General features: G+C 40.4%; 1 protein-coding gene across 4 annotated transcripts in view; it reads right to left on the minus strand.

The window, feature by feature from the left end:
* Positions 1-426: 426 nt before the first annotated feature.
* Positions 427-20,232, minus strand: part of CHRM2 (cholinergic receptor muscarinic 2) — a 135,269-nt gene continuing 115,463 nt past the window's right edge. For all 4 annotated transcript variants that reach the window (XM_081147901.1, XM_081147903.1, XM_081147902.1 and 1 more), the window contains one exon: positions 427-6,057. In XM_081147901.1, coding sequence (XP_081004027.1) covers positions 4,610-6,010 — 1,401 coding nt within the window. In that variant the 5' untranslated portion in view covers positions 6,011-6,057 and the 3' untranslated portion in view covers positions 427-4,609. The remainder of the gene's footprint in view (positions 6,058-20,232) is intronic.

The following is a 20,232-nucleotide window of genomic DNA, read 5'->3' on the forward strand; positions in this document are numbered from 1 at the left end:
CAGGATGATTATTTTTTATTTGACAAAAATCGGTGACTCTGGAGATGAGCGAGGCCGTGTGTCGATGAATTGGTCGCAGCCTCATGAGGCAATCAGACGTGAGATCAGCACAGCTGCTGGCACCGTAACGGCCAGGAAGGTTCTAGTCAGCGGCCGGGCAGAGGGGCAGGAGCAGAAAGCACTTTTGTCACATGAGGTGACAGCAGCAACGATCTATTAATATATTCTTTTAAGAGATATTTAAAATCAACACGATGCTTTCAAAGAGTATGAAACAGTTTAGTAATAATATGGGTAGGGTGTTGGCTGCTCTTACAGTTCCTCCTTTAAAAGCAAATGCTACTTTTTTTGCAAGGTGGCCATATAAGGGTGAATCTTGTAACTCTGAAGCAACATATACAACATTGCATACGAAGATTTTGTGTATAATATATTTATTTGCATACAGAAATATGTATTTCTATTATACATTTCATTACTTTATTTATAGAACATGTATATTAAGCATACAGCGTATTCCAGGAGGATACATTAAATATGCACACAGTTCATGCTGCGGCGTGCACCCTTTCAGGAGAAGCATATTGGAGAGGCATGGTATTGTATGTACATGCTGAAAATACACTTTGCACGAGTCATCCGGCTTTGGGTGCTTCCCTAATCTATTGGCAACACCAGTGCCGTGGTTGTTGAAAGGGATGTTAGCAAACTGGAGAAAAGGCAGCTATCAATGAACTAAGTGAGAGAAAATAAAAGTAGATTGCATCTCTACGTGGATGTTGTCATCAGTTTGAACTACCATCTCCCCCAATGTCAGATCTTCAGGATCAAAAAAGCAGTGAATGGGCAAAGAGCTAGAGTACGTGGGATGGACCTCCAGCTTCCACATCAGCACTGGAAAGCTAATCTCACGTGACTTATGATTTTTTTTTAGATTTTACTTCTTATTTTTAGTTTCTGAAATATTTTATTTTTGAGAGCAGTTTTAAGTTCACATCAAAATTGAGCAAAAGGTACAGAGAGTTTCTGTATATCCCCTGCTCCCCACACAAGCACAGCCTCTCCCACTGTCAACATCCTACACCAGAGCGCTACGTTTGCTATAGTGGCTGAATCTACGCTGACACATTTTTTCACCCAACATCCACAGTTGACATTAGGGCTCCTTCTTGCTGTTGTACATTCTATGGGTTTGGACAAATGTAAAATGACTTATTATATATTGTCCTAACATTTGGGGTCTGCCATTAAATGAATGATGAACTGGTAAAAGGGTAATCATTTCTTTTTTCAAGAAATGACCTGGCTTTCTCACGTTTTTAATCTCCTCTTCTTGTAAGACCACTCTGTGATATTTACATTATTGCTATGAGAAGAACTTCTTGACAGATATTTACCTTTCCAGTGAAAACAAAGGAGGTGAATCATACTGTTTCTGAAAGAGGCTCTTAATGTTTTTGAAAGGACAAATGTCAGCTCCAACAGAAACTGGCCACATCAATGGCCAGCTACTGAAATCTCAATGGACTGGACTCGGTGGCAACCTAATGGGACATTAAGATGTTGGAAGCAGCGTGCTATGTGCCTGGTCTGGTGATTCTGGGTATGGAGATGGGGCCTGTGTTCCCAGTCTATGAATTACAAATACACCAGACTCAATGGATGACAGTGTGTCTGATATATGATTGGTGAGCACTGCCTTTATCAAACAGGTGAGCAGTTTACATTGGTATATTAATAGTGATACAGGATTATTTTTCCCACTTATACAAAGCAAGCTCTAGAATCCCTTGAAACAGACCAGGGTTTCTCAAGTTCTACACTATTGACATTTTGAGCCAGATAATTTTTAGCAGGGGAGGGGGCCATCCTGTGCAATCTAAGCTGTTTAGCAGCATCCCTGGCCTCTAGCCACTAGATGCCAATAGCTCTTCCCCCAACTGTGACAACCAAAAATGTCTCCATACATTGTTAAATGTCCCCTGGGGGGGCAAAATCATCCCTGGTGGACAGCCACTGAAATAGACAAATGCAGCAGTAGTTAATGCAAACCTTTGAACACAGTCTCAGTATCTTTCTAATCATCTATAATTTCAGTATTCTTTCCATTTTTTGATCCCATTTGACAAAGCTTCCACGACGTGTCAGTCTACCTTCAATTCCTTTCCTTAATCCTTGATGGTTTCTCTTTCAATAACAGGTGGTGGCCATAGCGAAGGTCAGAAATAAAAGGAACCAAGGGAAGGATGCAATGACAATGTAGAGTAACAGGCCACTTGACTTAAAGTGAGTTGGATTGTTGTGTACAAGAGACCTGGCTCTGGAATCCTCAATCCTTGGATCCAAAGAGTTCATTCGACTAAAGCTGAATCTACATCATAATAGCACAAGCTAATAAGTGAAATATTCAGCCCGCCAATTGTTGTTTATAGGGAACCAAACACGTCATTGGCTTGATGTTCCTTCCCTCAGTTCATTGGTTGATTTGAAGAAATAAAATAAAATAAACATGGCTTTAAAATGTAAACTTTTGCATTGATGTAATTGTAGTGTAAAGGAATCTGTCTGAACTGATGCTGTGTGTTTATACATGGAAGATATAGGGGGGAAATGCCTGAAGTTATTCAAGCAGGAGGCTATTTTTATAAAGGGTGAGTTAGGTCCAAATACTGTTCGCAATTTGTTCTTTCCTGTTCTTTTTGTTGTTGTTGTTTACATTGTGCTTTTGTTTAATTCTCAAAATTGTTGAGATGCCATCAATGAGGCAAGTTACACAAAATAACTAATTAAAGTGTCTAACACTGACAAATTCATCATGCACCTCACATAGATAATACTGGTCAAGATGAAGACCATAAACTTAAAAGGCAAAATATGAAATTTGAAAAGGCTTTTATAACTTTTATTTCTATTGATTGGGCCATCTTTAGAAAATCTGATAGGAAGACTACAGCAAATATAGTTAAGATAAACGAGGAATAAAAATAACTAGTTAAATATAAACAATATAATCATATATTTCTTTGGGGTCCCAAATAAAAAGTCTCTATATGCACAAGATTCTTTAGAGCCACTATTTGAGTATAAGTTCCTGACATGACTTTTTTACATGTAGGATTAGAGAAATAAGAGATGTGACCCAGGTACAGCCACCGACATTCTCCTGAATTCTGCTGGGCCCACCTGACCTCTGTTTAAGTTATCCATGACATGTCCGTCACAAAGATTGCTGCACGTCTATTGATAGAATGTTAGTTAAAAATAATTTAGGGAGAATTGACAATTTAAGGAATATGGAATATGTGGTTTTAGTAAATGTTTTTGAATTAGGCATTTTTTTCCTCCATTAGATCATAGGATGGTTATAAACAGCCTCGTGTGACTATAAACTGAATATTGGCTCTCAGAGGCATTGAGGGGAAGGGCTTAGTCTCTTGGGACTGACCCAGAAGTCACCGGTGCCACGTGAGTACGTTAATCCTGTTGAGAATCCCAAATGAAAAAAAAGCATCGTCTTTCTGCTGACAAAGTCCAGGAGTTCATGTTTTCCAAGTTAGCATTTCCCACGTGGGTCAGGTAGATTCAGGTTGAAACAGAATGCCCTTTCAACCACCCACTTTCTTATTTCAAAATCTGTCTGACCTCAGTAAGCTTTCTCCAACTGGCATGACCATTATTTAACTTGATTAAATAATCAAAACCTCAATTTAAAAAAATGACTTTGCTTCTCAAGCATGTTTATATATTAGGGAGGCTATTCTACTAAAATAAGAGACTAGTTTGGGAGAAAACCAGATTAGTGAAACCATTTCCCATAAAGTAGCATAACTACATTACATCGTTATAGGCTTTTATACCCCTGGAGAATGCAGAGGACACAGTGGTCTGGGGGAAAGGCCCCTTTTCATGGCTGTCTCTGGTTGGATTTGGTGAAAGTCCTCCATAATATGCCCTTACTCAGTGTAGAAGAATACAAAAACAAATGCCATAGCGAGAAAAATAATGATGTGATCTAGTTGGGTTTTTTCTTTGCTTTCTTTTGATGGTAGGAAAGGGGAAAGGTAAAAAAATAAGCATTTATTACATTGCAGTTCTCCAAGTGAAACCATAACAGAAGAATATATGTTTAGCATTTTGGAGATCGTTTCTACACCCTCTTTGATTTCCTCTCTTTGCTTCCCCGTTGTATAATGTCTACTTTTTGTGTTTAAGTCTCCACGTTAACTTGTAATTGTGGCCTTTCATCCTTATATGAACACGTGGGAACAAAAAAATAGAAGGAGCAAGGTTATCCTTGTGCAGAGACTGATAAAATTGTAGATTCAGAAGCCCTTCTTTAGGAGACTGAGGAGTCGCAGAGCCTTCCTGAAATCCACAATTCCAACGTGTCGCCTTCATGGCCTCATGGCTCCTCCACTGGCAGGGCTCATAAGGTGCAAGTTTCTCCAACTGGAGCACAGGCACAACAGGAGTGTCACTGCCGGGCTCCTTAATTGCACATCCACAATAAGACTATAAAGTGCAATGGCAGAGATTTTGCAAACTAGCTCTGTTCCCCCTCTTCTTCCCAGGCTCCCCTTGACTACCTTCCTTCGTCCCGAAGATGTTTTTACCTTGTGGCGCCTATGTTCTTGTAGTGACACATGAGGAGGTGTTTAAAGGTCTTCTTGAAGGTGGCGTTGCAGAGGGCATAGCAGGCGGGGTTGATGGTGCTGTTGATGTAACAGAGCCAGTAGCCGATGGTCCACACGGTGTTGGGGATGCAGGGCGCGCAGAAGGTGTTAATAAGCACCATGACGTTGTAGGGGGCCCACGTGATGATGAAAGCCAACAGGATGGCCAAGATCGTCCTGGTCACTTTCTTTTCCCGGGAAGGGGGGGGCTTCTTCTTTGCAGGCTGCTTAGTCATCTTGACAATCTTGCGGGCCACAGTGTTCTGTTTTTCATCTCCATTCTGACCCGGGGGACCAACCAGCTCCACGGTGGTATTCGTCGGGGCGCATGAGTCACCTTTCTGGGCCTTGGTGACGATTTTGATGCAAGTCTGCTTGGAGCTCTCCTCTTTGGAATAGCCCAGGGAAGTAGACACTGTGTTTTCATCCTGGGTCACCTCGTCCTCTCTCATGTTGGAGGCGACAGCGCTGACGGAGGTGGAGTCATTGGAGCTTTCCTTGTCGTCGGCGGGGACACAGTTGTCAGTCACGGCATCCCGGGGGGCTTTGCCGTTCTGCATTTTGCTGTGCCCCAGGCCATCGTCGCTGCCCGGAGTGTTGTTGTTGTTGGGCTTCACGATCCGCCCTTGGACCAGGCTCGGGGACACCGGATCTTGGTTGGCCGCAGGCTCCTTTCTGTCCTTCTTGATCCTGCTCTTGCTGGCTCGGGATATGTGCCAGTAGAGCACGGTCATGATGATCACCGGCAAGTAGAAGGCGGCGATGGCCGTGCCGAAGGTGACAGCGGCGTTGGAAAAAAACTGGATGTAGCACTCGCCGTCCTTCACGGTCCTCACGCCCACAATGAACTGCCAGAAGAGGATGGCCGGAGCCCAGAGGATGAAGGACAGGACCCAGGCGGCCGCGATCATCATCCCGGCCATTTTCGTGGTCCGCCTGACAGGGTAGGTGAGCGGTTTGGTGACGCAGAAGTACCTGTCGAAGCTGATGATGAGCAGGTTCATCACCGAGGCGTTGCTGACCACATAGTCCAGGGCGAGCCACAGGTCGCACACCACGGGCCCCAAGGGCCAGTAGCCGATCACCGTGTAGAGCGTGTACAGGTTCATGGAGAAGACGCCGATGATGAGGTCGGCGCAGGCCAGGCTGAACAGAAAGTAATTGTTGACGGTCTGCAGGTGGCGGTTGACTTTAATGGACACCATGACCAGGATGTTCCCGATGATGGTCACCAAACTGAGGGACCCGGCCACGAGGACGATAAACACCACTTCAAATGTCTTATAGGGGCTGCTCAGAGCCAAGCCATCGCTGGAGGAGTTGGTCGAGTCATTCATGTTGCCTCCTCCGATCAGTAGCCGAGAAGCCAAAGAAACATTTAAACCTGCGGGGAAACAGAATAAAATTAACAAGCGTAATATAAACATTGCTTTAAAATGTACCAGAGTCCTTCCTTTTGAACCACATTTACCCAAACTCTCGCTTCCTTCACATACATGTTTATTGTACCTGCCTCAATTAAAAGGGCAATTCAAATGTTATCATATCTAGATAAGAATATCTGTTTATCTATCATCTATCTAATCTATCTATCTATCTATCTATCTATCTATCTATCTATCATCTATCTATCTATCTATCATCTATCTATCTATCATCTATCATCTATCTATCATCTATCTATCTATCTATCTATCTATCTATCTATCTATCTATCTATCTATCTATCTATCATCTATCTATCTATCTATCTAATCTACCTACCTATATCTATCATCTATCTATCTACATCTATCATCAATCAAGTAGACCGTGCTTAATGTTGATGAATTGAACTAAATAAACCAAAATGATACATATAACTTTCCAAAGCATCATGGAGTTCCTGGGACTGATAAAAAAATAATATACCAATGGGAGCACAAAGTTATGGAAGAAAGCTTAAAACTTGTAACACTGAGTTTTGACTTTTATAGTCAATAACTCCTTTATACCTGGTGGCTTTAAGTCTTTTTCATAGTACTAATAATGATAATAAAGATAATTTCATAACACTTTATTAGCCAACACATTTCACTCAATGAATATTATTTTCTCTGACCTCTGTTTTACGCTTGTAGTCAGGGTCACATATTAGCATTCCCAATATTCCACATCTTGCAAAAGAAGTTATTTATCAAGTGTTTATTGATGCGATTGTATCAATTTTGTGAATGTTTTAGTTTTCAAATCACTGTTAGGTCTATTGATTTACTGTTATTTCTGTTGGCAATCAAGCTAGGATTTATATTTGTCCAGCAGCAGAAGAAACTGAAGCCCAGGAATGTTAAATAATTTATACACGTATCAAGTGAACGATAGAGATGAGACTATGAGCCTCAGTTTGTTCAACCATTCTTTCATTCATTTCGTCATGAGGCACTGTGATATATGCTGGGCATTCAGTGACTAAAACAAAGCCCCTGCCTGTGGGAGGCATGGGCACTGGGGGCAGTGATCGAGCGGTTAAGAAGCAGTTATCAAACCCAAGCGGGCTTTCTGCAGCCCAACCAAAGTCTGGTGACAACTGAGTGATCTTTCATAAGGGAAGAAGTATGTGGGAGACACAAGAAAGAAAAAAGTTCATCAAATGAGCTTTGACATAGTTCAGGAGACACAGCGTCTGAAAGAAAAACTAGCCCAAGTTGACAAAATCGATGTAAGTTGTGAATATCAGAAAGTAAATATTGATGAGAAATTAGTATTTCAAACTTCAGAAATCTCTATTAATCCAGATTCCACTGATTACAAAATAATGATATTAGATACAGGTGTGGCAGTAGCTTTCCCTGGGAATCCATGTAGAAAATAATTTGCTAAGCACCTTCGCAGCACAAACAGCACTTAAACAAAAGGTTTCTTCTGCTTAGGAAGCAAGTTACCCTCAAGCATTAAAAAACACACACACAACTTACTATCTTAGGAGTGGTTTGGCCTGAATATATAAGGCCCCCAAATATAGTAAGTACTACTTAAGTATTTGAAATTTCTGCATAGAAAATATAAAAAATAAAAATTGGGAAACAATATTTGTAAGGCACATGATCGAAAATGACCTAAAGGCCCCAGGTCAGACCTCCTGATTCAGAACCTGTAAGCCCTACGAGGAAACCCTTCCAAAGCCTCTCTCCTCTTACCCCTTTTCAAATGTGGTCCATTCTGATTTGTCCCCCGCTCGATACCACAGGCTGTCTGTTGGCTTGGGCCTCACACATCACATAAACATTCCCAGGCACCATCGACTCTCGGAAACCCTTTTGGTTGCTCTTGGCCTGGCTGTTGCTTTGTCCCACCTCTGCTCCCATTGCCTCCATCGCACACCTGCTATCATTTTTTCTGTCCTGCTGTTCTTAGTCACTTATTTATTTGCATTAGTGTTATTTGAATGTCAAATGTGAAGCCAAGTTTTTCACACTCCTCACACTATAACCAACAAACCTCATCCGTTTCTGCAAGGCCTCTCTCTTCCTTTTACTTTATCAATATATTCCTTTCTTTCCTTTTTAATTCTCCCATCTCATTGTCCCTTTCCCCCTCTAGAACTTGTTTTGGTTGCTTAGACTATTTTCTTTGGCTAGATATGCAACTCTGAAAAATAAAAGGTTTTTTCCCCCCTTATGACCTTAATTGACCAAACAACCCAGTGTTCTAGCTTTTATGGTTGTTTCTCTTTTCCACTCAATACCATGTTTCTTCGTTGGCCTATGTCAAGTGCGTTGCTTCTAACTCCATAGCGAGCAAATCATGGCAGTCTTTCCTTCCACGTTTCTCTAGCGATGGGCGTGTAGATTGCCTCCAACCTCTTGAAACGGTGCTGAAATGAAAATGTTCACACCGTGTCACAGGCTCGCCTATGAACTTCCCTGTCACATGTGCCCAGGAGTGAGGCCACTGGACCAAGGTGTGGGAATTAGCTTTCTTCTGCCTGCTGCCGCACTGTTCTGGATGGTGGCAGCAGGTCCTACCCTGATCAGGTCAGCCTTGTTTCTCAATGACCTTCAAACAAGTGTTATGCATCTTCCTAATATTTGCCAGCCCGAGAGAAGTAAAGCGTAGATTTTGGTTTTAACTTCTATGCTTCTGATTATTAGAGAGGCCGAGCCCTTTTTTCATGTAGTTAGTAGCCTTTCAGGTTTCCATTCTTGGAGCTCCCCTGTTCATACCTTTGACTCATAGGACACTGGTTCATATATCCATCTATATACAGTATTTTCTTTCTTCACTAGAAAATCAGTGAATTTTCACTTCTTAGTCTTTGTAGGTCTACCATCCAGCTCACTGCCTGAAATATAACTGATGCTCTAAAAAGTTGGTTGAGTCAACACAGGATCAACAATTAATATTATTAATTCAACTCCTATTTACCTAATTAATGGAACCGTTTCAATAGCACTTCCCAGTAACAGCATTTTCTGTTGTTCTTACTCATACAATTGTTTATTCATGGAATTTACTTAAACAAAGTGATTTCACTAATTCAACCAGTGTTCCGATGGCTCCTTGTTAGCTACGTAACCATAAGGTGAGAATTATGACTTGCTTATAAACTTGCTTTGGTTCTTCTTAGATTCACTCATGAACATTTTTTGGAATTGAATGATATGTATATGTATGTCACAGAATGTTCATTTTAATAAACATTGATTGAAAAATACCAAGCATTTATTTTCTGAGTGTTCTGTTTGACACTTTATTTTTCACATTCATTTGAATAAAAGGCAGGACCATAGCTTAGTTATAAGAAGCTTTTTGGTGACTTCCTCTGAAGAAAATGTGTAGATATAATATTTATGTTAAAAAATAAAACTAGTTTGATCTCCTATTTTATAGATTAAGAAAGTGAAAGAGACAGTGATTTGTTCATGGTCATCTGGTCCTTGCCATCTCTTGTGCTAATAACACTGATTGTTATGCTGAAACTTCACAAGGACACAGAGCAGCACGATTCTCACTCCGCTCCTTTTATATTATTTATTCATTGGTTTGTTTTCTGCCTTCCTCCTGTCCCTTTTTCTTGTTTACCATGAGCATGCATTACTTTTTCAACTGAAAAAAAAAATCACATTTAAAAGAAAACACAGTCTTAGGCCTCTCAAACTTATGTTAACTTGCTTAATGTTAACAGCTCTTTAAAATATTCAGAACAGGTCCTCTCACCCTTTTTTTTCTGAAGAAGGAAGCTGAGGCTCTAGGAAGAGATTAAGCAAACTGTCCTTGGTTTCAAGGCTGGTGAGTAAACATCTGCGACTAAAACCAACATCTTTACTCTTCGGTAGGATGCTTTTTCTCTCCTTTCCCAGTCTGAGAATATAATTTTATCCAGTAATGTGTTAAACTGTTAGGCATCTGTATAATCATGAACTGGACCCAGATTCCTTTTGAGGGACATGGAATTCTTACCCTGGTAGAGCATAGTAAATGTTTAAAATGTTAACATGCTTACTTGCTATCACATCCTCTAAATTTTTGGTTCTAATATTTGCTCGTTTCTATTAAGGCTATCTGTGAAAATGGAAAACATTTCACTTAGAAGCAAGCACAGTGTCAGAGGGATGGCATTCCTGTCTCCCCACGTGACGCACAAGCTATGCAAGGACTGTTCCTCTTCTAGTAAAAAAAAACTTTCCTTCTGTCAACCCCTTTTGGTCAGCCTCTTGCCACCTCTGCTGTTTACACTTCTGTAAACGTTTTTACTTCTGGTGTGGCATCATAGGGCCTTTTAAAACGAGATTTGTTACATCATTGATGAAATAGCATAGTCACCACAGACTAAACAACGAAGATGACCTTCAGAAGACTCAGCATCTTACTATGGCAAGTGTATCATAATCGGTTTGGTATTTTACAAAGCTAGTTTATGACCAAGTCCTGAAAGTGCTATGGAAACTTGTGAAAAAAATTCCCTGCCCTTAGCTTTTCACTATTCAAGTTCCTATATGTAGCAGTGAGGAACGTATCCTGGCTTAATATTATCCTTGCAAAGTTATAGGTACTAATCTCTAATCTTAATTATTAGCTGTGTGAGTCTGACCACCCCACTTAACTTCCACGAACCTTAATTTTCTCAAACAGGAATAATAAGAACTATTTTTCTCCTAGAGGTTGGGATCAAAGTGAGATGTCTCTGAACCATGATCTATAAATGTTTAGCATTAAATCAATGTTATTAATACTCACATTTGTTAAATGTCTGTAAGCTTATCACCTTTTTTCACAGTTAACAGAAAATTGTGTGTGTGTGTGTGTATGAAATAGATTCAGAGTGTGGCGGTAGAGGCAATACTAAATTATGATTGCCAATGACATTATGTTATCAATAATATCGAATTGTGAATGGTAATAATATTGCTAATAATTAACATGTATTGAGTATGATTACTCTTCACAGCAACCCCTGAGGTGACCTGTATTATTAAATACTTTTTTTTATAAGCTTTGAACTAAAAATCAAAGAATTAAGTTATTTGAGACTCCAGATGCTGCTGCAAATGTTTATTGTTTGTCGGAGGCACAGCCTCTCCTAGCAGCAAACGTGACCTGCCCTGACCAAGGCCTTTGCCGCAACTTCAAGCTGGGCCCTTGGTTTAGGCAACACAGGACCTTTGTGTTGAGGCTAAAAGTGTGGCTCTGGGCAGCAGATATTCACAATAAGACACCGAGTTAGTAAGTGGTGCTCTGCGCATGAAAATATATGACGTTTAATGTAAACATTTTCCTAAAAGCAGTCATCGTAAAAATATGTCACCCTGTGTATTAATGTATAACCTATCGTCATCGTTTTATGTTCAAGTATTCATATCAATGACCTAGAAGTTCTATACATTTACAGCAACATTGTTATGGAGTCACAGAGAGAATCCTAATTAAAAAATGATTTTAAAATAAATTTGGATATTTATTTAGACACACAGTGAAAATGAAAATAAGTGAGCTTTTCTTCACACTCTGCCCAAGTCACACGGGATGCCTGAGGTACAATGATCATTTCATAGCTGCACCTACAATGTGATAGGCTAATAAAAAATTATCAATACATGAATAACCCAAGTGCTAGAAATTTTTAGCAAATGAATTTATTGAATTCTCCCAGTAACCCTGAAAAGAAGTATCTTTTTCTGTTTTATAGATGGCACTGATCAAAGAGCTGGGAAGTACCGAGTGCTATCTGATTCCTAGGGCCAAGGTCTTTCCACTACACCAGACCATGACGCAAAACCTGATTTTTTTAAAGTGTTTTGGAGAACAAGAAAAGCCAGGACTAAAGGAACCCACGATTGATAACAACTGGAACCCAGAGAGAGAAGATATGTAATTGTATAACAAAATTTCAGAACAAGAAATCAAGAGGAATTCCCCTGAGGTTGAATTTATAATTGCTTACGTTTATTTAACTTCCGTTTTTAAAATGTAATCTCGGTGTCTATACTTTTTAGGGCGCTCTGATTTCTGCTGCTACTTGAACACATTACCAAAAGGGGCAGGGTGTTCTGGGCGTTGTCTCTTTCAGACAGTGATCCCTAAGAAGCAGCCAAATTGTTGAGCGCACACTAGGGATCAAAATGATCAGCCTCAGCACTTGTTGCCTGAAATTCCAACCGAGAAAATAAGACCCAAGTTAGCTTTTTAAACTGTATATATATGGGCTAAATCACACACTCAGTACTGAGATAATTAAAAGTTTACTTCAACACTGTTAAGCCTAGATATCTAGTACAAAATACAATTATCAGAGAAAACATGGGTGAAGGATGATACAGTAAAATAGACTGTCACTGGAAATGAGACTCTCCTTTCTGAGGAACTAGCAGCTGTGCTGGTCTAGGAGTCTTACCCCCATCTCTTCTCTGCCTCAGGAGTGAGAGGTGGCAATTTTACATGGTATTATCACCAATCAGTGGACAGCAAATGAAGCTTATTTATTTTTAATTTTATATAATGGAAGAGATGACCACTGAGGTGTATGGTCTATATTCTGTTTTAGAGCTCCAAACATTCAATTAATCCCATGAGTTTATAAATGGCTTCGGTGCTGGTATTTAATGGGCTTTGAGATTGTTCTTGCATCAATGATCGGCCACTCCTGCCATCAGTGATGCTGGAGAGAAAAAGAAAGAAAGAAGAGACTTGGGGAGAGGCATTTTAAGGAGGCCTTGGGGAGCCAAGTCCCCTTCTCTGAAGAAAGGCTTCAGCACCCAGTTTTGATACTGATGCAGGAGATGAAACACAGTTTGCGTATATTGTGATGACCCACACGACTGCCTTTCAATTGTACTTACAAATAAGAGAGAGCTGTGGCCTGGGGCCCAGAAGGCCATGCAGCTTTGCAAGCTGACTTTAGTGATATTCCGCTCTGATACTTTGACAACATCAAGCAGAAAGGGAGTAAATTTCCACTTAAAAAAAGAATCAGGTTTGCCTTTGAGCCAAGCAACACGTTCTGAGAGCCACTGTGCGTATCGAGAGCTTTGTCATGAGCCCCTGAATCTCACTCCGAGAGCAGCTGGGGTGGGTGGGGGTGGCCGCAGGGAGCAGTAGAGATGCTGCTAGGAAATCAGGGCCTTTTCTGTTACTTTCTTCATTCTAAAGCATCCCTTTGAACTTCTGTCATGATCAGATCTTTCTATGCCTTCAAGGGCTGTGGAAGATGGGTGTGCAGGAAGAATGAATGACCAAATAAAAATAGAGCACATTCCTGTCCAGGGGGAGCTTATAATCTAGGGGAGACACAGGTTGCTGATGAAATTCCCGGATACCCAAAACAACTCTGGAGCAACAGGACAAGTGCCAAGGATAAGATCCCCATGGAGCAAGGCTAGTCAGATATGGGTGAAGTAAATATAGACGGCTTCCTAAATATATCTGTTTCTCTTCTCTTTCCCTTTCTCCTTCCTCTGGACATTTGCTTGTGTGTGACATATCTGTGTGTGCGTATAATTTTTTTACTCTGCTTCCAAGGTTCTGTGTTATAGTGTGTGCCCAGGAGAGTGCCTATTCCGGTGGTGGGCATCTACTCTAGTGCATGGAGCCCGGCAACCTGTAGGTTCAGAAACACAGAATGAGACTTAGCCGTTGACTCACCTCCACTAAGTTTTTAATTATATCTGAAAAGATGTGGGGAAAGCATTCTGGAAAAGATTGGTGATCATTCTCATTTAGGAAATTGCAGCACAACCACAGGCTTCACCAGATATGCATTATGTAAAGCATTTGAGAAAAGAAAGTCACACCAGAAACATGTCGCATTTACCAAGCTGTTCCTGTAGGGTTCATGCACTTAGGGTTCATGTAAGTTGCAATTTTTGTAAAAAAGAAAAAATGTAAAAGCAAGTGGAAAATAAGAGTGAAAGCAGCTGAAACAGCAATTTGCTAGTTAACACAAACAAGAAAATTTATGCATTTTTTCCAGTGTGAAAACCTTGACGGATCTCCAAGCCCTTATCACGACGTAAACATTTTACAGTATTGGCTGCCTGTCGAACTTAAGACTATTCTTTGTGACACTGAACAAACTTCCATTCCACATATGCCAGAATATCTCCTCCTTTCTTTAAAACACATCCTGAACACCAGTTAGTCTAGAAAAAATTCATGACCAAGAGGGACAGAGGCCCAAACATGATTTAACTGGTAGCCTTGCCCTTGTCTCCGTGTCCGTGGCACACTTTGGTTACTTTTCCACACACTACATCTCCTGTCCCCAAAAAGAGGTCTGGACAACTCTAAGCAGCACCATCTGGAAGAAACCATTGTTCTGATGTTTAAAAATGAAATTCATTCGAGTGAGACTACAGGACCCTTCCTTTTCTGTATCAGGAACCCGACAGAACCCCAATACCCGTGAGGTGCATGGTCTAGTCAATGGTGCTGGCTCGCTAGGGCCCTCCGACCAAAGGAGCCAAAGCAGAGCAGGCCCTCTGCCCACAGCCGGCTCCGTCTCACACAGAGGAGGCAGGAGGGGAGCTGGAAGCCACCCCCGGGGCCGCTGAGACGTGCATGTGACTTGGCAGCTGTATTTGGGTCGATGTCTGTGTCTTTCTTACCGTCTCGAGAAGTTGGAAATTTGTATAGTCGGCTTTTTAAATTTTGTTTTGTTTCTTCCTCAAGTCGGCTGCTGGTTTAATAACTCTAAATTAGTTAATTCATTGCTTTGAATTAAACATGTGAATCAAATTGGCAGAGGGACTGAGGCTTGTTATGCCTCTGATAGAAAATTCTAGAATAAAAGCTGTTGTTCTAGAGAAGCTGAGCAGCTCCAAACAAAAAGCCTCCCCTTAGGGAGCTTTTGCAACGGTGCACGTGCTGAGACAGACCACAAGGCCGCAGGGAACTCTGGATGAGAGCAATGAAAATCTTTTTAGGCCCCGAGATAAGCTAAAAGGAATAAATTAATCTTTTTCCTCTGAAGCTAGACTGGGATAGTTCAGAATTACGGGACCAGAAGTTGTGAAAAAGATTAGGAGGTGCCCATAGAAGTGAAATTCCTTCTTCAGAGTAGAAAGAAAACACAAAGTTAGATCAGGACACTGAATTGTACTTAAGAATTTATATTTACTTTAAACAAGTCTTCACTTAAAGTCGCATGGCTTATGGAGAAAAAGGAAAAATTAATACACTTATTGCTCTTTTCATAAGAATACACATATGAAAAGTAAAGGCAAGTGGATTGTGTTTTATAGACATAATATTCTTGGTTATCACTTATTTATTTATCTTTAATTTTTATTGTTGAGAGTATTGCAGATGTCCCCCATTTCCCCCGCTTTGCCCCCCTCACCCAGCTCCCGCCCCATTGGTTATGACTTCTTAAAACAAATGCACCCGTAAGTATAAGCTTGCCAGACACCCCCATTTTTCTGGTAACAATTCCTAGAATGTAGGCGCAGAGTCCCAAGAAAGGAACTCACCTCCGTGAGGCTAAATCTTGGGTCCTTTGACTTTTCAATGACAGAAATGACACAGGCTTCCTATACTTATGATTCATACCAGATTCAATGAGGCTATAAAAATAAAATAGTAACCAAGTGTAGAGAGTAATAGGCAGCAACTATTTTTATTGTTTCCAATCGAAAGACAAAATGATTGTTTCCTCAGCGTCTGATTGCAGCCTATTTCTAGAACCGAGCAAAATGACCACAGTGTTATCCCACTAAAACATGGAGAAGATTAAAGTCTTTGCCAAATGATCTAATAGCAATTGAGATGAAGGAACATAAAAAGCTGCATCAACTCAGCAAAGATTTATGTATCTAAAGCACTAATTTAGAGTTAAAATAAAGCAGATTGGTTGGAGAGAATGATGAGCTTCGTGTGGCAAATTTGGAAAGTCAGTTATCCTACCTGCTGGAAATGTAACAACTTTTTTGGTGATAACCATAGGGAATCACAACGTAATTTAATATACGTAACATATACCATCACATACGGTCTGACCCTCTCTTCTTCCACCCCCTCCCCTTTCCTATAGTTTAAATCTATTTAAATATTTAAATACCCCACCTCCTTCTCACTTTCAGGCTCTCCAAACCTTTTGAAAAATCAGTTCTCCCATTAAGACTGAGCTGGAATGACAACCCCTCATTTTTATCTTTCCCCTGAAGGGAGGTTCCACATTGATGGAGCCCGAGATGAAAGCTATGACAAAAATGACATTCCCTTCTTGAATCCTACCATGCAAATATCCCCAGCACAGTTCATATGCTCCACCATGTCATCTGGTAAAAAGCAGCTGAACTTGGAGCAGTTCACATTATAAATATATTTACATACAATGTCTTTGCTTAAAGGATGCGTGATAAGGGGAGACCTTCAAGCAGACAGACTGCGAATGGATTGGGCCTGGAGCCCCAATCTGTGAGGCAGGATGTTTTTCCTTCAAACACAGTTGTATCATCAGCGAAGCAGTTTGAGTCTGTGTTATCTACTGGGACAAAAATATACATAGCTAGACCTCCAAGAGAACTCGTTAGGGTAGGATTCTATAAATAATTAAGTAATCTCCAAAACAATGAAAACTGAAAAGCAGTAGGAAGCTAAGGGAATTTGCCCTGGATTCCTTCACCTAAACATTCTGTGTGCAAGTATGTGCCAAGCGTGTCAGCTGAGGAAGGAGGGGTAACAGCACACCGAAGACGAGGAGAGAGGAAGAATGTCTCTGCTCTTACAAAGAAAACAGTCTAAGGAAAACTTCTCAAGAAGCGTCACTTCTCTTGAGGGAGAGAGCAGCAAAGGCCCACCAGGCTCGATACCCTTCTATGAGACGTTCGGGCAGGACTTGCTCCCCAAGGATGGTCTAGCTCTACTTTCTGGAACCTTTCTACACAGATAACCCTAATGGGCCTCTGGGTGTCAGAGCTAAAGCTTTGGAGTTAAACCTCAGACTGAAATCTATCTCTGCTGGCTTCTAGTTGTGTGAACTTAAATCTCTTGACCCACTTTCTACATCTAAAAAAATGTGGAAAATCACATTTACCATTCGGATTTTTTTTTTTTTTTTTTTTAAATATACACAATACACAAGGCTCCTAGCAGGTGCTCACTAAGTAGTCACTGTTATTAACTTCATTATCATTTACCAAATGGTTCTAACCAACAAGTAGGACATTAAAATAAAAAAAGGAAGAGCGGGGAGTGAAGCATGCATTCTGTATTCCTCCCAAGAAAATAAGGAGGTAATTGGAAGCAATTTTTATTTTGCATGGGTCTGTTCTATGCCACTTGTATCATTTGCTTCCATTCATCTTAAATATTAAGAAAATCCCATGATCATTCTATGATATTCTGATTCTTAAGCTGCTGGGATGGTAAGAATCTTCAATCTAAACTTTAAAAAGCTTCAATCTAAAAATTAGTAGCGAATTTTTTTCCTAACCAAAAGGTCAGAAGGTTACAGATGAGTAAACTTCCATTTAGGATTTCTACTCTGTATCCAAGAAAGATTATTTTAGTGATCCTATACTTATATTTTAGCTGAGAGGTCTGCTTATTTTGGAGGAGTATATAAACTTTCAGAGGGACTAAGAAAAATGTCTGCCTTCCATAAATTCAGAACAAATAATGAAACTGAGAAATTTATTGTTAACAAATACAAAAATAGCAAAATTCCATTCTATGTCAAGTTGTGAATGCTCAGAGCAACCTGGCCACATAGTCTATGAATATGCATGAAATTAATGTGATTTACTTTTACCATATCACTCTAAGTGAAGTTTTCAAAAAAAAACAACTATTTTTAAAATTTTGTCTTTGGAGCTTTGCTAATTGAAAGTAAATACCTTATAACAGTAACAAAAATATAGAGTATCCATTATGCCAAACGCTAGTTTTCTTGAGAGAGTTGTTTAAGGCTTTTTAATGATCTTCTTTAGTTGTCTTAGGATCTTCTTCATGCAGATCCTGATCTTCTCCATATGTATTCACTCTCTCCCTCACCCATCTTATTTTCAGTGAATGTAGCATGTAGGAGATGACATAGGTTGTCTGAGGAACCACCACGAAGGGCCAATTTCTCAGTCTCTAATGTCACGTACTTTTTTGCTATGACTGGCTAGAAGTAATAAACTTAACTTTATGATAGGATGATTACAAAACATTTATCTGGAAATACTATTCCACAGACAACAGGCCCAGCCTCATCATGGGAGAATCCTTAGCTCATGACCGGGTTAGAGCTGACCTCCAACAGCAAGGCAAGGGGTTTGGACCTGCTGCATTGATAGTCCTTTGGGGATCAGATGGCCCACTGAGCCTGCTGAGCAGGCCCCCTCCAGTGTGCTATGGCCCGGTTCTTGCCCTAAGCCTGGATGTGAGGTCTCTGCATCTCTCAATCACATTCCACTCTGGTTTATGCTTGGCTATCGGGATGGGAACACTTAGCCAAAGTGTTCCAAGGACAGATTCATTTGTAGGCCGCCTCTGAGTCTATGTTCTTCTTGATAAAACATCCTGAGCTCTGTGTCTGCATTTAGGAATGTAACTGGTGAGCCGCCTGCTTCTGGCTCTTCCCTTGTTTGGTTGCTTTCAAAGCCTACTATAAAGCTGGAAGGTGACAGCTTGCCTCATTTGCTCCATGTTTTTTCTTTTTGGTACTGTTATTAAAATAACAAATGACTATGTGCACAAAGCAGTAAGTCACAGTGGTGCAGCCTTGCCTGAGAAAGCAGCTAGACTAGAGAAATACCCAAAACAGGCGTGGTGGGGGCAGGGATGGTGAAGTGGGGTGGGGCGATTTTTCATTCTGTTTGGCACAATGCCCAGTACATCCTCAAATTTCCAAACTGTGTTTTAGAAATAAAGATTGGGAGGCACTTGAATAAATTTTAATTTCTGTTTAGATATAATTCCAAGTTTTATAACCAAGTTTTTTACACCCAACCTATAGCTAGCTCCTTTATCTTTAGTATGATCTGCACATTCCTTCTCAAACAAAAACAAACCTTTAAATAGCTAAAAAGACTCAGTGGGTTTAGAGCATTCAAACAATATTTTCACACATTGAGGTTAAATGAGTTAGAAAATTATAAATTACTTTCAATAAAATGGAAATTTTCTAATATAAAAGCCAGTGAATAAGAAAAAAAGGGGACATCTGTAACACTTTCAACAATAAAGATAAATTTAAAAAAAGAAATCATGAAATGTAGTTTTGTGCATGCTCAGGGATGGGATGGATAACTGAGCAACAAGGGCCACAGACAGTCCCCTATTTCATAACTTGAGGATAAAACAAAGCAGGAAAGGAAAGATAATTAGAAGGAAAAGGAGGCCATGGAAAGCCTTAAAAAATATGTGGCTAAATTGCTTTTTCTTTCTTAATAAAAACTATTAAATTGAAGAGAGGACCTGGTGGGTGACCTAAATATTTAAGAGCAATAAATATCATTGATGAAAGAAGAGCTTAAGGAAGCGGAAAAAAATAATATCTGAAGGACATGGGGGTGCGAATGGCCCCTGAGTTATTCTTGCAAACAGGAGGGAAGGGGTGAAGGATGAGAGTAGATTCAATTAGTTGTGGAGATAGCAAGGAAGAGGGTGTTCAGGAAACACCCTAAAGGCTACCTACTGAGTATGAGGAAGGCAGGGCATGGCGAAGGACTTAAGGAGTAAGAGATTATAAGGACCTCGTGGCAATGAAGGCCACCCGGAGTCAGAAACTGTAATAAACTATCAATGTCTTCAACCACGCTGGCATCAAGACTCATCTCCTAGACCAAGACCTTTAACTGGATTTCAATTTCCAACCAACCCTCTTCACTACCTGAATCATGGTCTCTCTCTGGATTCAGTCCCGGCTGCACCCGATCTTCCAACCATGAGTTGTTTTGAGTATCTGCCCATTGATAACCCCAAACTCCAGTCTGGGTACATAAGCCCACTCCAAATTTTTCATAAGTTTCTAAATTCCCCAAGGATAAGTTTTCTCATTGTAGTGATAACACCTGCTCAGCAGATCCATTTCAAGGATTAAAGGAGATAATGCTCACAAAGGGATTTAAACCAAGCCTCCAGTCTACACTACTCAGCA

This window comes from Miniopterus schreibersii, assembly GCF_964146895.1.
Source record: "Miniopterus schreibersii genome assembly, chromosome: 9".
NCBI classification, from domain to species: Eukaryota; Metazoa; Chordata; class Mammalia; order Chiroptera; family Miniopteridae; genus Miniopterus; species Miniopterus schreibersii.